This window comes from Mizuhopecten yessoensis, unplaced genomic scaffold (assembly GCF_002113885.1).
Source record: "Mizuhopecten yessoensis strain PY_sf001 unplaced genomic scaffold, ASM211388v2 scaffold11133, whole genome shotgun sequence".
Lineage (NCBI taxonomy): Eukaryota > Metazoa > Mollusca > Bivalvia > Pectinida > Pectinidae > Mizuhopecten > Mizuhopecten yessoensis.
In genome coordinates, this window is record NW_018408896.1 from 1,035,247 (window position 1) to 1,051,413 (window position 16,167).

At 36.2% G+C, this 16,167-nt stretch overlaps 2 protein-coding genes across 2 annotated transcripts in view; one reads left to right on the forward strand and one right to left on the reverse strand.

Moving 5' to 3' along the window:
* The first annotated feature begins 27 nt into the window (after window positions 1–27).
* LOC110466403 (mitotic checkpoint protein BUB3-like) lies at window positions 28–13,634 on the forward strand. Its single transcript, XM_021522856.1, has 7 exons — window positions 28–106; window positions 2,995–3,192; window positions 3,585–3,654; window positions 7,461–7,612; window positions 8,611–8,794; window positions 9,312–9,531; window positions 11,606–13,634. Exons 2-7 carry the CDS (start codon window positions 2,995–2,997, stop codon window positions 11,763–11,765), a joined length of 984 nt encoding a protein of 327 aa, XP_021378531.1. The 5' UTR covers window positions 28–106; the 3' UTR covers window positions 11,766–13,634.
* Window positions 13,635–13,650: 16 nt separating this feature from the next.
* Window positions 13,651–16,167, reverse strand: part of LOC110466404 (WD repeat-containing protein 6-like) — a 36,379-nt gene continuing 33,862 nt past the window's right edge. Inside the window, exon 24 of the mRNA XM_021522857.1 lies at window positions 13,651–14,800. Coding sequence (XP_021378532.1) covers window positions 14,719–14,800 — 82 coding nt within the window. The 3' untranslated portion in view covers window positions 13,651–14,718. The remainder of the gene's footprint in view (window positions 14,801–16,167) is intronic.

A 16,167-nucleotide genomic window follows, 5' to 3' on the forward strand; every position in this document is an offset into this window, starting at 1 on the left:
TAAAACGACTTCCGTCTTTAACTTATAATCGAATTATTGTTTCCGGTTTTGAAAACGCGGCATTCAACGATTTTCTGGTACACTTACAAATCGTATATATAGTACGGTAAGTAAAAAATAATATGAATTGTTTATTGAATGTACGTTATATTACCATGCATGCGGATAAAAAGTCAGACTCACTAATGCCTGTAACATATGTAGACTATAGAATGTTAGAGTACATGTGCCAGTTCAGCCACAGGGGCTAGCAATGCAACGATTTATATGGGATAAGAATCCCCTATTAATCGTTGCTAGCACCTGTGGCTCAGCCTGGGACCCTTATTCCAGTGATCACATCAACCAACTGGTATCTGTCCAACGTAGAGCATCCAGGTATGTCTTCAATGACTATTACTCCAGAACACCAAGAGCAGTCACTGAGGGCCGGTCACTGACGTGCTGAAATTGCTAGAATGGCCATCACTGGAGGAGGGCAGGGAGAACGCCAGACTAGTAAACTTTTACAAAATAGCAAACAATCTACTAGCAGTGCGGACCGACCATATATTACAAACCTATGACGCCCCAACCAGAGGCAAACATATATTTTAAGATATTCATCAACAATGAATGCTACAAACACTTCCCTTGGATAGTCATGGACTGGAATCAAATCCCAGCAACCTTAGCTACAAAGGACTCGCTAGAGTCCCTTAAATGTAGCCTTAACAAGTAAAATCCACATCAACTGAATAAGCCCCTCCGGGATCCCCCCTTCTACCCCAGCCAACAGCAGTAGCAGGAACATAAATAAAAAAATATATACAACATTTGATATAGCGCCCTATTAGCTAACATAAGCCACTTTACAGTACATATATATACAATTTTATACAGTCAATACAATTAGCATATATATTAATCAATACAATATTGAGAAATTCACAGGAGCTCCCTTATCAGGCTCTAACTACCAGTCCTATGGCTACTAGCTCCATATGTGTGTGTGCTGGAGATGTATTGTGTTCCGTTTGTAGTGGGACTGTGCTTCCAACGGTATCATTTATAGTGCCACATCACTTGAATGCTACAGCACAGATACCGCAACACCCACCCCAGCCGCCTGCTTGGAAGGCCGGAGTGTTAACCACTCGACCAATCCTCCCATAAACATGCACTGCATTACAGACAGGATCATACTCTTAATTTCTGCTGAATCTAACTAACTTGCTACCACTGTGTGTTTATATACCTGTTCTCCCTGGGTCGCCCAGGAGTCGAAAACTTTTTAAAATTAAATTCCTGAATTTGTATAATTGTGTATGTCAATATTACTCTTTACAAACTATAAATCATTCTCCTGTCATGTACATATATGTATCATTTTTTTATCACCATTTTTTATCCGTACATGCGCAAAGGAACAGATAAGTTCCTTATGTGAAAGAAGAAGAAGTAGAATAATAGGTGGGGAAATGGTTTTGGTACTGTACTGACTGATATACTGTATTAGGATTATTAGAAGAAAAAGAATGAATATAAAAGTAAAGTAAGCACAGGAACTTTGTTGGCATTCTCTTGGTACTTTTAACTTAATATACATTTGGTATATCTGTACAACAAATATCACGAGTTCGTTTCTGTGAAAGTCGTGTATTGATTATGACAAAATAATGTTTTTAACCATCCTTAACGACTGAAACAATGCATACATATGATGGTTTTCACAGCCGTCGTCTAGATATAGAATCAATCCAAACACCGTTTGTCAGTACTTTCCACAAATGTTAACAGTACTGCTCTCACTGCTGATCACTTTGACTATTGAATTTGTAATGTTATTTTGTGTTGACAGCAGTTTTTCACAGTTTTTGGGCAACAGGCCCAGGTACCATTTTGTATATTGGACACAGGTGGAGAAATGAGGTTATAAAATAGATAAACTGGGAAGTACCCATGGCAGCTGGTTGATGAATCAGATAACAAGGACAATGAAAAGTGAATGATTCAACATATATATGAGTCTTGAATCCAATTCTCATAGAATTTTGATGGGACTCATAGAATTTCTGGAAATACTTAAATTTAACGTGTAACATGTGGAACCAATTGTTTTAAGCAATACAGTTGAAAGGATCCATGAAAATAAATTGTAGATTGATCACTGAAATACAGACTAATGTGTGGTCATACATCTAAAAAAAATATGCTATACACAGCCTGCTGAGTATGAAAATTAACATATTGCTGACCAATGTTATACTAGAGGAACCCTCCAAAGAGCGTATACTAAGGTGCAAAAGGAAAAAACAAAAACACTGATCAATAAGTGTAGCAAATAAGACGCAAAACTTGAATCATTGCTATTTTTATTTTTTATTTGTCACCCTTGCCTGTGTTTTCTAAAATACCCGGTAAATTGTCACTCTAAATCATCATGAGTGCGTCGCCTAGCTTTCCGAAACATTTGGCAGGTTTGATGATTATTGGCTCTATTAGGAGTGTAAATTGTTCTTAAATAATGTTGTCAATAACTGATAACTTTGCATAATGATATATTTTGGGAGACCACAACACACCCGCGATATTTTCCGGATTTGTTGGTTTTGAATTTAGTCAAGTCATATCCATTCCAACATGGCGAGTGACAGCTCCACTTTGGTATGCACATCAGACGACGTGGAATGTATGAAACTTTTTAAGTCATGCCAATTTTGGACCAAATCTATTTCCAGTTGTTATATTGCCATTAAAATTTGCAACATATCTTTTTCGCTTTCCTTTTCACTGTTATACAATATGCACATTGTATTGTGATGCGTATCGTATCGTGAACACAACATCGTGATACGTATCGTATCATCATGTTAATGTATCGCTGTAGCCCTGTTGTATATTACATATGAATTTGAATCGATGGATGAATTTAAATGTCGTGCTGTAAATACATATATATATATAAACACTGAAATTTCATAATTACTGGTTATGTATGCTTATTTATTTCAGATGGCAGAAACACCTAATGAGTTCAAATTGAAGAATCCTCCAACGGATGGAATTTCAGCTGCTAAATTTGGTCCTAACTCAAGTCAGTTTTTGCTGGTGTCATCCTGGGACACTTCAGTTCGTCTGTATGATGTTGTTGCCAATAATATGCGGCTATCCTACCACCATCCTGCTCCAGTTCTAGACTGCTGCTTCCATGTCAGTGTACACAGCCTTCAATTGACCCTTAACATTTAGCTATTTCAGAAGTCAAATAACATTTTCACTGCAATTTGAAGAGTCAAAACACTTGTAAATAGACATGCCCTTTCAAATTCTTGAGTCAAAAAGATATTACTCAAGGATCTACTGAAAATCTTGCAGGTAGATTTAAATTTAATAGGAAATATACAACTTAAAAATTGCAAAAAAGTTGCAATTACTTTTTACATTGTTCAAAGCAAAGATTTGTTACATATAGAAACCTAGCTACTGTAAATCACTCTGTTTTTACAAGAAATTGATATTTTGCATTTGTTCCTGAGCAGAGCAAACTTAAATGTATTGCCAATTTTAATTCAGTCTAAGTAAAGCTAAGGTGTTTGTTACAGGATGCTGTACATGCTTACAGTGGGGGATTGGACAATACCGTCATGATGTTTGACTTCAACACAAATTCAGGTATGTATCATTTCTTTATAGCAATTGTAATGAATTTACTGTACAACACATTTCATAAAATTTAAAACAGCCTAAGTTGTTTGTTACCAGAATTTTTCAAAATGTATTACTATATTTAAGTCTATTGAGGCCTCTTGCTTTGAATAGTTTCTGCTGTATTTTCACAAAATCAATACAAAAATCCTTTTCCCCCAAAATTATGCTTTTTGTGTGTAATTTGTTTTACTTAGTCACATCGTATAGGCCACGGTGGAAAAGAGGTAGAAATATCCCTTGTTAAATAAGTGTTATTTATTGAAATTGAATAAATCAATTCAAATTTAAATATTTAACTCTGATGAAATGAAATGGGAGTTAAATGAAAAGACTTTATTGCCTGTTCTTAGCTTATAGTGACATAATAATACTGGATGCAGGCAAAAGCCTATATATCCAGATCATATGTATGGTTGGTCTCCAGGCTGACGCCCCAACAGTGGATAAGTTTATTATTGTCAATTTCATGATTAAAAAAACATTCTGGTTGTCCCCAATGCTTATCCAGACGGGCTTCAAACGTTTCATTGTTGGTGATGTGACGGTGTGATTTGGCAGGGAATTCCAATGGTTGACAACTCTTTCTTGAAAGGAATACTTTCTTAAGTTCAATTTAGACATTCCTTTTTCAAGTGGACGACTATGACCTCTTGTTCGTTTGTTTTCGTTTATATTTAAAAAGCCTTCTGTTACTAAGGAGTCATAGTATCCATGTATTAGTTTATAAACCTGGATCATATCTCCTCGTAATCTTCTATGTTTTAAAGTTGGTAATTTTAAAATCCTTTATCTGTCTTGATAACTTAGTTTTTAGCTCACCTGCCCGAAGGGCAAGTGAGCTTATGTTATGGTGCAGCATCCGTCCGTCGTCCGTCTGTCCGGCGTCAACTTTTTGCTTTAAACAACTTCTTCTCAATAACCAAAAGGCCTAGGAAGATGATATTTGGCCAATAGCATGCTGGAATAAAGAGCTACAAAGTTTGTTCAAATGAATGACCTTGACCCACTTTCAAGGTCACTGGTGTCATATGTCTTCAAAATCTTCAAACAACTTCTTCTCAATAACCAAAAGGCCCAGGGTACTGATATTGGGCCTGTAGCATGCTGGGATGAAGGGCTACCAAGTTTGTTCAAATGAATGACCTTGACCCACTTTCAAGGTCACTGGTGTCAGATGTCTTTAAAATCTTCAAACAACTTCTTCTCAATAACCTTAAGTCCTAGGAAGATGATATTTGGCCAGTAGCTTACTGAGATCAAGGGCTACCAAGTTTGTTCAAATACATGACCTTGACCCACTTTCAAGGTCACTGGGGTCAGTTGTCTTAAAATCTTCAAACAACTTCTTCTCAATAACCAAAAGGCCCAGGGTACTGATATTGGGCCTGTAGCATGCTGGGATGAAGGGCTACCAAGTTTGTTCAAATACATGACCTTGACCCACTTTTAAGGTCACAGGGGTCAAATATGTTAAAATCTTCAAAGAACTTCTTCTCAATAACCAAAAGGCCCAGGGTACTGGTATTGGGCCTGTAGCGTCCTGGGATGAAGGGCTACCAAGTTTGTTCAAATGAATGACCTTGACCCACTTTCAAGGTCACTGGTGTCAGATGTCATTAAAATCTTCAAACAAGTTCTTCTCAATAACCAAATGGCCAAGGGTACTGAAATTGGTCCTGTAGCATGCTGGGATGAAGGACTACCATGTTAGTTCAAATGATTGACCTTGATCCACTTTCAACCTAATGTCCTTGTTCAACAATCAAGGTCAGAGGCGTCATATGTTTAAATCTTTTAATAGGTTCTTTTAAAATCTTAAGATTACAAGTGTTAGATTAATAACAGGTGAGCGATGCAGGCCCATTGGGCCTCTTGTTTATTCCTGGTTTCTGTTTTGTGGCTTTCCTTTGTACACTTTGTATTTTGTTAATGTCCTTTTATAGGTATGGATTCCATATATGCTAGCTCAGTATTCCAGATGTGGTCCCAAGACTGCTTCATACAAAATACAGCAGACAAAACGTTGATGCTTTTAAATATGTATATGTTCTTCTCATGGTCCCCATATATAATGCAGTTTGCTTTGTTTACCGATTCATGTCTATGATCATTAAATTTAAGTTTGTTATCTGTGATTACTCCAAGATCCTTTTCTTTGTTAACGTTTTCCAAAATGACCTTTATTCTCCCTTCATTGGTGTCTTTGCGTAAATAAAGTGGCGCTGTATTCATTTTTTTTTAAGGCACCTGAGACAAAGTCTCAAGTGACCTATTGCGATCGCCTTTTGTCCGTCGTCGTTCGTCGTCCTTCGTCCGTCGTGCGTCCGTAAACAATTTACATTTTCGACTTCTTCTCCAAAACCACTGAACCAATTTCAATGAAATGTTGGAGGAACCTTCCATGGACAAAGGTCAACAAAAACGGTTGCCGGTTTAGTCCCAAGCCCCCAGGGGCCTGAGGGGCGGGGCCATAAAGGGTCAAATTTGACTAAAATTTCAAAAATCTTCTTCTTAAGACCCAGATATGGTAGAATCAAATACTCTTCATAGATGGAAGGGTCTTATGGTGCTTTACAAAAATTGTGAATTTCTTGCCCCTGGGGTCTCACGTTTTCCCCTGGGGAGGGGGTAAACTTTACTATAGTTTATATAGGGAAATCACATTTTGGACCAACATTTGTTTAATTGCCATTGGAAGTAATTCAATTTAGGTAAGCATTATCAGTATAAGGTAGCAGTCTGATAGTATGCACATATCAGCCCTGACTGACCCCCGGGTCTGATGGGTGGGGCCAAAAAGGGTCAAATTGACTAAAAATTTCAAGGGAGGCAAATATGATACTTTGAATATTACATTTTGAGCCAGCTCTACCCCCAAGGGCTGTAGGCTGGGGCTCAAAGGAGTCAGTGTGCTAAAATTTCTTCATTTTCCTTGTTAAGAATCAGAGGTGCTAGTTTCAAATCCTTTTTAGTCTGAAATCTGTATGTTAGATATTGAGTAAGGTGGTTTTATTGATTTTTGTCACTTTGAATAATATTTCTGTTCATGTTAAAAACAAAATCAACTCTCTGTATAAATATATCAGGTGACCGTTAAGGCCCATGGGCCTCTTGTTGTTTCTGGTAAGTCATTAATATATATTACAAATAATGATGGGCCAAGGACACTGCCCTGAGGGATTCCACTGGTAACATCCATCCAATTCGATACTTCACCATTTACTGATACTTTTTGTTCCCTATTTGATATGAAACATTGTATCCAACTTATAATTTCGGGCGATAGTCCAAATGAATGTAATTTGACAATTAAGCGTTTGTGTGGTACAGTGTCGAACGCCATCATAAAATCTAAATACACAGTTTGGATTGATCCTCCTTGGTCGAGAATTTCAGTCCAGTTATCAATGACTTTCAGTAGTTGTAGTACAGTTGATCTTGCTTTGACAAACCGATAATGGTGTTTACTTAATACAGTATTTCTCTCTTATTAGTTATATGATCTATAATAATACTTTTGATAGAACTACTATATTGGCATATTGTAAATAAAAAATGAAGAGGTGTGCTATATTAACCCTTACACCACTTTAGACCATAATGAGCGCATCCAGGTCAATGCATGGTAGAGTCTACTAAAGTTACATAGGGCTGAAAGGGTTAAAGACCCCTAGGCATCTGGTCTTTCAGTGTTGTAAAAAGAACAAGAGAGAGTCCAACACTAGTAATAAAATGCTACAATAACATTTTTTATTTGTGATCATCATCAGGGACCACGGTAGGAACACATGACGCTGCAGTGCGGTGTGTGGAGTATTGTCCCAGTGTTAATGTGGTCATCACTGGCAGCTGGGACTCGACAGTCAAACTGTGGGACCCCCGTACACCGTGTGGGGCAGGCTCCTTCAGCCAACCAGATAAGGTATCAAAATTACTGTACCAAGACTGTAGATTATGTACATGTGTAGAAAGTCTTGTCAAATCCTTGATGTTGTTGTGGCTGTCAAAAGGAATTATATTCACATAGTTCACATAGTTGTGTACCAATGGTAAGCCTTATAGCTTCCTAGTGCGTGTTTTGAAGTTAAAAACTTTGATTGTATTTACATTTCCGGTGCGCTTGAATAATAGGTATGATCAGGTGTGCAGATATCACTGCATCTCAAATTTGAACTGATGGTTTTTCCAAAACTTGTTGAGTCTTACAAATACTTTTAAATGTATTTCTGGCTGGTGTATTATTAGATTTTGACTTGTAGTAGGTGTACTCTGTCAAATATTAGAAAGGACAATATATATACTATGAGCCATTCTTCATTCCGTTGATTTCTCTGTGTGTTTGTTGACTGGTGGTTCTACAGTTGTGGTTTCGCACAACGGACGAAATAACCATAGTGAATTGAATGTAGTCGATCGCCGATGAGGGTCGATTGATTTTTGACAGTTATCAAAACGCAACCAGACTTACCTGTGTTAATTGTGTCTGTTACTCTTTGTGTGGAAATTGTATAACTCCTTCAGGGTTGACAAGTGATACAAAACATGTACCTGTTACCAGCTGGTAATTAACATGTAACTGGTAATATGTAAGACTGCATTGTTTACATTTTACCTGCATTTACAGTATGTACATGTGTATGAACGTAAAACTACAGTAAACACGATTATGGTCATTTAAAAACAATTTTAGTTGAATGATGTGTCCATTACTCTTAGATAAATAGATAACGATAAATACTTTGCTGAAACATGACAACATACTTAAGAAAGATAAAAGCTTAAATATGAAATCGTCGTTATTCACAGGCCATTCCTATATATATATATCAACCATGATACCTACTGCACAACTGTATTTGATGATGACTACACTCTGTATGTGGTAACAGTTTTGTGGTACTATGCTTTGACTTTTTGCAGGTGTACACTATGTCAGTGTGTGGTGACCGGCTGGTGGTTGGAACAGCAGGTCGCAGGATATTGGTTTGGGATCTTCGTAACATGGGCTATGTCCAGCAGCGGCGAGAATCCAGTCTCAAGTACCAAACTCGCTGTATTCGATGTTTCCCTAACAAACAAGGATATGTACTCAGTTCCATAGAAGGTAATAATAGGTACCCGAAAAGGACTGATAGATAAATAGTTAACAAAGCCTTGTTCTACATGTTTTAGTTTAACAATACATGTGAAAACCTTGTCACATCCTTTAAATAGTTTATAATATACAGTACCACCAATTTCTGCATTTCAAGTCAAATGTTTACTAAAAAAATTTCTTAACACAGTTGTTAGCATGTAGTCATAAAGATCGCTTGGTATACATACTACAGGTGGATTGGTTCTGGCGAAAAACTGCTTTCAATACGGGTACCTCTTAGCGAGTTTTTGAAACTTTTTAACAGTATGAAATGCATGCTAAAAACGTGCAGGGAATGTAAAATGTTTGTATGAAAATAGATATATGAAAATAGATAAAAGTCCAGTTCAGACTAGGCATCAACTGTCCTGCTTGTCAACAAGTAATTTATGCTTGTCAAAATGTTACCAGTTTTATTTATTTTTCAGAGTTGTGATATTTGTTCTTTGTTTTAAAACGATGTTGGATGTTTTTTGTACTGTAGGTCGTGTAGCTGTGGAATACCTTGACCCAAGTCCCGAAGTACAGAAGAAAAAGTATGCCTTCAAATGTCACCGGATAAAGGAAAACGGAGTGGAATCTATCTACCCAGTCAATGCCATAGCATTCCATACGAATCACAACACCTTCGCGTCTGGAGGCTCTGACGGCTTCGTCAATATCTGGGACGGATTCAACAAGAAACGCCTTTGTCAGTTCCATAGGTAAGCAAGCATGGTGTTTTATGTGAAATATATTGAGCAATTTGAGTTTATCTGTCTTTTCATGTTAATAATTGTAATTGCAAATCCATGTGCCAATAGCATCAAGGATTGTGTCACATGGATTTTTTTCTACCATTGGAATAGTGGTTAAATTCAGTTTATAAGTACATAAATTACTTGGTGGATATGACACACCCTGGTCAAAGCCGAAGACCTACACCTCGCAATTACAATTATAAACATGAAAAGACAGATTTACTCAAATTGCTCACAAGAGATAGGAGTAGAAATAAATAAAAGTATTGGTACACCAATACAATTATTGGGCAAAGAGATCAAACGTCCTGTGGGTAGTGGTCGGTCTATGTACTGGTGGAGAAATCTGAGATTGATACCAAGGCTTTATAGTAGATCTCCACCAAAGGGAGATAACTACAAGTAGGTAAGTGATGGAGCATCAATACCAAGGCTTTATAGTAGATCTCCACCAAAGGGAGATAACTACAAGCAGGTAAGTAATGGAGCATCAATACCAAGGCTTTATAGTAGATCTCCACCAAAGGGAGATAACTACAAGTAGATAAGTGATGGAGCATCAATACCAAGGCTTTATAGCAGATCTCCACCAAAGGGAGATAACTACAAGTAGGTAAGTGATGGAGCATCAATACCAAGGCTTTATAGTAGATCTCCACCAAAGGGAGATAACTGCAAGTAGGTAAGTGATGGAGCATCAATACCAAGGCTTTAAAGTAGATCTCCACCAAAGGGAGATAACTACAAGGAGGTAAGTGATGGAGCATCAATACCAAGACTTAATAGTAGATCTCCACCAAAGGGAGATAACTACAAGTAGATAAGTGATGGAGCATCAATACCAAGGCTTTATAGTAGATCTCCACCAAAGGGAGATAACTACAAGGAGGTAAGTGATGGAGCATCAATACCAAGGGTTCCGTAATTGTAACAGTTATGATGACGGTAGGCCTAGCCATCGGAAATATGTAAACAAATGTTAACTATAAAATGTACATTTACGGGATGTTTGGTGTTGATGCTCCATCACTTACCAACTTGTATATGGATAGGAGAGAAATCCTGATGTATTATGGTACAATGTCTGTCCATCCATTTATTATACATGGAACTTAATAGTCAAATTCAATTTTTGAAGTTTGACATTAAACAAAACCTGTGCAAAACTAATTGGCAGACCACCATCTCAGATGTTGAGTGTTTCAATGCAGTGGTTTCCTTAACTCATTCACCCATGAAGACACATTTGAACTCTTCCAATTCAAAGGTTGGAATAGTTCATTATGAAAGGACTAGGGGCGTTAAGGGTCTTTTTTTATGGCCTTGTTGGTGATTTAGAATTAGTTGTTATATTTGTTAACTTTAATAAATGAAGAACGCAAATATGAAGTTTCAAAATTCATTCGACAACTGGTTTAGGAGATATGATAATAACATTACAAAGAGAGACATAAACCCGCATTTTATCATTGAATATTGTCTGTTGTGCTCAATTTGGTTGAAAAATTTGCCATTTTGAAGGAAATTATATAAACACTTCAATTTTTGAAAGCCTGCGCATGCACCAAACAAAAATGACATGTTTAAACATTGTCATACCAGTTACCAGTTTTGTTTGTCATATGCAGAGGCTTTCATTTCTGCATGCTAACTGTCCAAAAACACCATATTTTGGCTATTTCTGCTTAATAAATGCACTCAGAAAGATAGCCTCAATTAACCAATATAAGGTTTATAATAGAAAATGGTAAATAAATTCAAGTTGAAATTTTCACTTATTATGAGGCCAAAAATGACCCATAACGCCTTAAGTCCTATCAGGGTGAACAAGTTAAATTGCAATAGATTTAGATGAAACTTGACTTCTTAAGCATGTTTCCATGCAATGGTTTTCCTAAATAGCACTTGATTTACATGAAACTTGCTTTTATATGCAAATTTCAACAGTACATATATTATGGCATGTCATGTGTCAGTCTGCTTCCTTAATACCGAGTGAATATTGGGGTAGACAGTAAATATTTTACCATAATTTCAGATATCCCAATGGAATCTCCTCCCTGGCCTTTAGCAATGATGGACAGGCTTTGGCTATAGCTACCTCTTACATGTACGAGGCGGACGAGATTAAAGATATACCAGAGGATGCCATATACATTCGAAATGTCAGCGACCAGGAAACAAAACCTAAGTCCTGAAAGCCTCCACACAGAAACAATAAACTGATTACTTTAAAAATATGATGTGTTCAATACAACCTGACAAATACCCATTTATGGGACCCACACATTTTTTCTTACTGTTTAACATTGTAAAACTTTCTTCATTGTTTTAATAGTAAGAGGTTAGAAAAGGTTTCTTACAAAACATGTTTTATTGTACAGAAGATTATATGCTATGAGATGCCATGTAACAGTCGATGTTGTGCAATCAGCAATCAAAAGTACATTGCACATCACAACTTTGGTAGTGGAAGAGTTAAACATGTTGATATTTTTGTAGACACACAATGTGATCAGGCCGAGCACACATTCTGACCTCCTTTCTGTATCTCCTGGTACATAATGTAATATCTGGATTATAAGTATGGAAACCTTAGCTGTGGTTCCTCAGAGGGCTATTAGCACAGATATTAATGATTACATCAGCAACAGATCTGCACACATAACTATAAAATATATTTTAGACTGCTGTTGAAAATTTCATAAAATAGTTCCCATGAAATGAATGTTTCATTAGAAAGATAAATCCACCATTATGTTAGGGTTACCCAAAAGGCAGCAGCAGAATGTACTTGTCAGTTGTATTTTGACTTGCATGAGTCAAAATTGTACATATGTATATAATTTGTCTGAAATTTACACACTGCATATCACCATACTCTGAACTCTTGTATGTAATTTTATATTTCATGGATATGTGTATAGCTATGTGCTAATCACTTGTACAATATCTACAGATATCACTTTTTATAATGAAACTGAAGAATCTTTCTATTTATTTATAATGAAAGTTGGATGTGAAAGACAAAATCTTTTCTGTTACCTGGATGGGTATGTTCCCAGGTATATATGTAGATGAAATTGGAATTTCTGCAATACATGTTATGTATTACCCATTTTACCCCAGAGATAATGACTACTTTTATATATTTGCCTTAATAACTCTCTTTCCCTCTGTAAGCGCCTCTCTATATAAATGATAGAATGCTCCCTTTTGCACCTACACCTTTCACTCTGTCCCATCTGTTTGTATATGCTCCAGAATAAAATTTCTGTAAGAGAACCCACCTTTTCCCCTGGGAATGCATCTCACAGAAAAGTAGCTTATACATAACTTTTCTGTCATAACCTATGTTTTCTATTTCTTATAAGCACGCCTTTATCTGCTTATTACAGCAAATATGGTATAATGATCATACATGTAGTTAGAATCTGTTTGGTTGTGATTGAAAGATCTTTTCACCTCATTCAGTATGCTTGTCTGTATATATGCTGGAATAGGCTGTGAACTATTCATAACAATGTACATCACAGGTTGATATGGCTGCTGTGTGACTGAAGTAAAGTTTCATTTTATTGTTTGATAGAATCAATTTTGGAAACTCACTAATCATATGATATATGAAAGTCATATTTTGTCACAAGCTAGATATATATATATGCTGGAATAGGAAGTGAACTATTCATAACAATGTACATCACAAGTCGATATACCTGCTGTGTGACTTAAGTAAATTATCACGTCATCGTTTAATAGAATCTATTTTTGAAACTCATGAATCATATAATATATAGAAGTCATATTTTGTCACAAGCTAGATATATAAATGATCTAGCTTACATTTGGTCGGTTTTGTATGTGTCTCGTACTGGAATGGGGACATCATATGATTTGTGGTTAAAGACTTCTATTCAGATAGCAGATATGTATGTGATGTCACTTTCTAGTATGGTAAACAGATGACAGATTTCAAGAGCTGTCAAGTTCACGTGTAATTCACAACTTGTATTTAAGTCCTGACTAAAATCAGAGTCAAATGTCCTTGAATAAAATGAAAATGAAAACATTTGTTTGGTTGATTTCTTTTTATTACATTGAAAGTAAAATATATACATGTTCTTTCATCATACAACAAACATGCAAAATTGCATTTTTAGCTCATCTTACTAAAAGGTGGCTTTCCCTCATCAAAGAATATAATTTAAGGTTTCCGAAACCAAATTTTTCAGATACACGTTTTTTTTGGGGGGGAATTTAATTTGTGAAAAAAAAGCGAGTGAAAACATTACTTAAATCCAGGTTATTGCTTCTGTGTCGACAATTTATGGTATTGTATGACCTATGTATATTTCTCTTTTTCCTGTTTATGTAAGATAAAACTCTCCAGGTAGGTACCTAGAACTTTTTTTTTCAATCCATTTTATGTGTATGATGTCGTGAAGGGACAATAATGATATATTGTCATAATATCAGGAAAATTCAGATGTGGTTATTTACTGAACAAGTCTAAATGGGATTAATATTTTTATGCAAAACGAAGTTGGGCGAAATGGGTTCTTGTGGAAAGCTCTGAGAAAAAGTTGATGGTACCTAATCAAAAAGTCGTTTCTGAGCTTAATGTAAGAAGTGGAATGAAAGAAAGTTACTCTTGTCATGCCCCGAGGTATAAGATGGGTAAATCCCACTTTCGGGATTTCAAAATGAAGACGAAACTCTTGGCAAGCCTCAGATTTTACCCAATTTGAAAAATCCTCTGGTGGGAATTACCCATCATACACCCTTGGACATGAAAGATCTTATGTAAATTGAATTGTATGTAATCTTGTGCCCCCTGTTTCGAAGATACAATGCTTATACAGGCACTCTTGACATCCTTTGAAGCTCCAGAAACGGTCTTTTCAAAAGCTATTGTAAAGGTGTTCATTTATGTTGGTAGTAATTTTTCTCACCATGGATATAAAAATAAGCAACTCATACATAATTATATATATTATTTATTCACTGATTAAGGTAAAAGAAAATATTTGTGCAATTTGAGTGACAACATTCCTTCACTTATCCATGCTTATGGAACCATGCTGATGAACCCTGCCAATTGCTATTGATTTAATTGAGTTTTGTCTGAGATGTCGATGTGTGTTGAGACATCTATTGAGAAGAATCTTCGACCTCGTCATTCATAGCAGCAGACAGCATTTCCAACCCCACTCCTGCTGTAAGTATGTTCAGTCTGAAACAAACAAAGTCTTATTCTAATTCATTTTACATGTTACACAGCATTTGATTGGTCAATCAAAATCGTTTGCAATGGTATAACCAACATATACCGTCCGCAAATTTCTCATTTGCACATGAAGCCCATATAGTGATTGCTAATGACGTCAATGAGCCAATCTAACCCTGATAGTCAGGGAATCGATTATTAATGATTTCTTTAACAAAAGCGTGACCCCAAAAGGTCTGTAATTCCGACTCACTTTGACTGCTCCTGATGGCACTCATCCACAACAAGAGACCGGGTTTGAAGAAAACCCACAAAAATAGCTTTAAATTGTCGTTTTTTCGGTGGTTTTAGTCTACTCGTCTCATCCACAAGGTGGTGCACACTGAACCTTCGATTTTGCTATGACATAGTCCAGGGGTGCAGTGAGCGGAACACCGGAGGATCGATGATGCCAATGACATTGAGACAACATATCCTGATAAGTGAATCACAGGGGGTTTCACACACGTAGTCTACATGAACACGTTGGCCCAGTAAGACTTCATTATTATATGACTACATTTTGTGTGTGTCGGATCACCTAACTTGCTCAAACACTGCATCCGGCAAAATCATATCAAATCTTGTGCATGTGGTCTTCATTTACCTTTTGTAGTATCGGAGCGAACATAGATAGTCAGATATGTTGTATTTAGAAAGAAAATATCGCCTTTGAAATATTACAACGTGCCGATTGTCAACCTTTTGCCCAGTAGCTTACTTAAGCTATCGGATCGCTTCATTTTCTTAGATTTCATGTCTTTATAAATGAAAAGTCAGGAAATGTTATTTAGCGTTGACGTTTTGCAGTTATAAGAACAACAGAATGTCTCCAACGGTCGCTTCTATTAAATATATATCCTGGACGACAGCAAGAACCTTGTCGAATAACGCGACGCAAGTGATGTGCTCCCGTTTTATTTTAAATGGTATGTCGTTGGACAAAGGACCGCAAGAACATTTTACTTTTTCAGTGAAACGTATTCAAATACATTTCATATTTAATTTGTGATCTTTTATTTTTTCCCCCATACAAAACATTCATTGCAGCGAATTTAATCTCCAGGCAATGGAACTTTTAATATTGCATCACTAAGGCTACTTTTATTTGATTTTTTTGCGTATTTTGTATTTAACTTCATTTAAAAGTGTTCACTATTTCTAAAATTAAGACTTTCTAACCCACATGTTTTCTTTCACAATTCAAGAAATGAGATAAAAACTGAATTTTTCTCATAAGCTATGCCATGGTATAAGATTTCAGCTTTATCAATTATAGTATTTGTTTCGTACAAGTTACACGTTACAAACATTAAGTACGATATCACTTGACT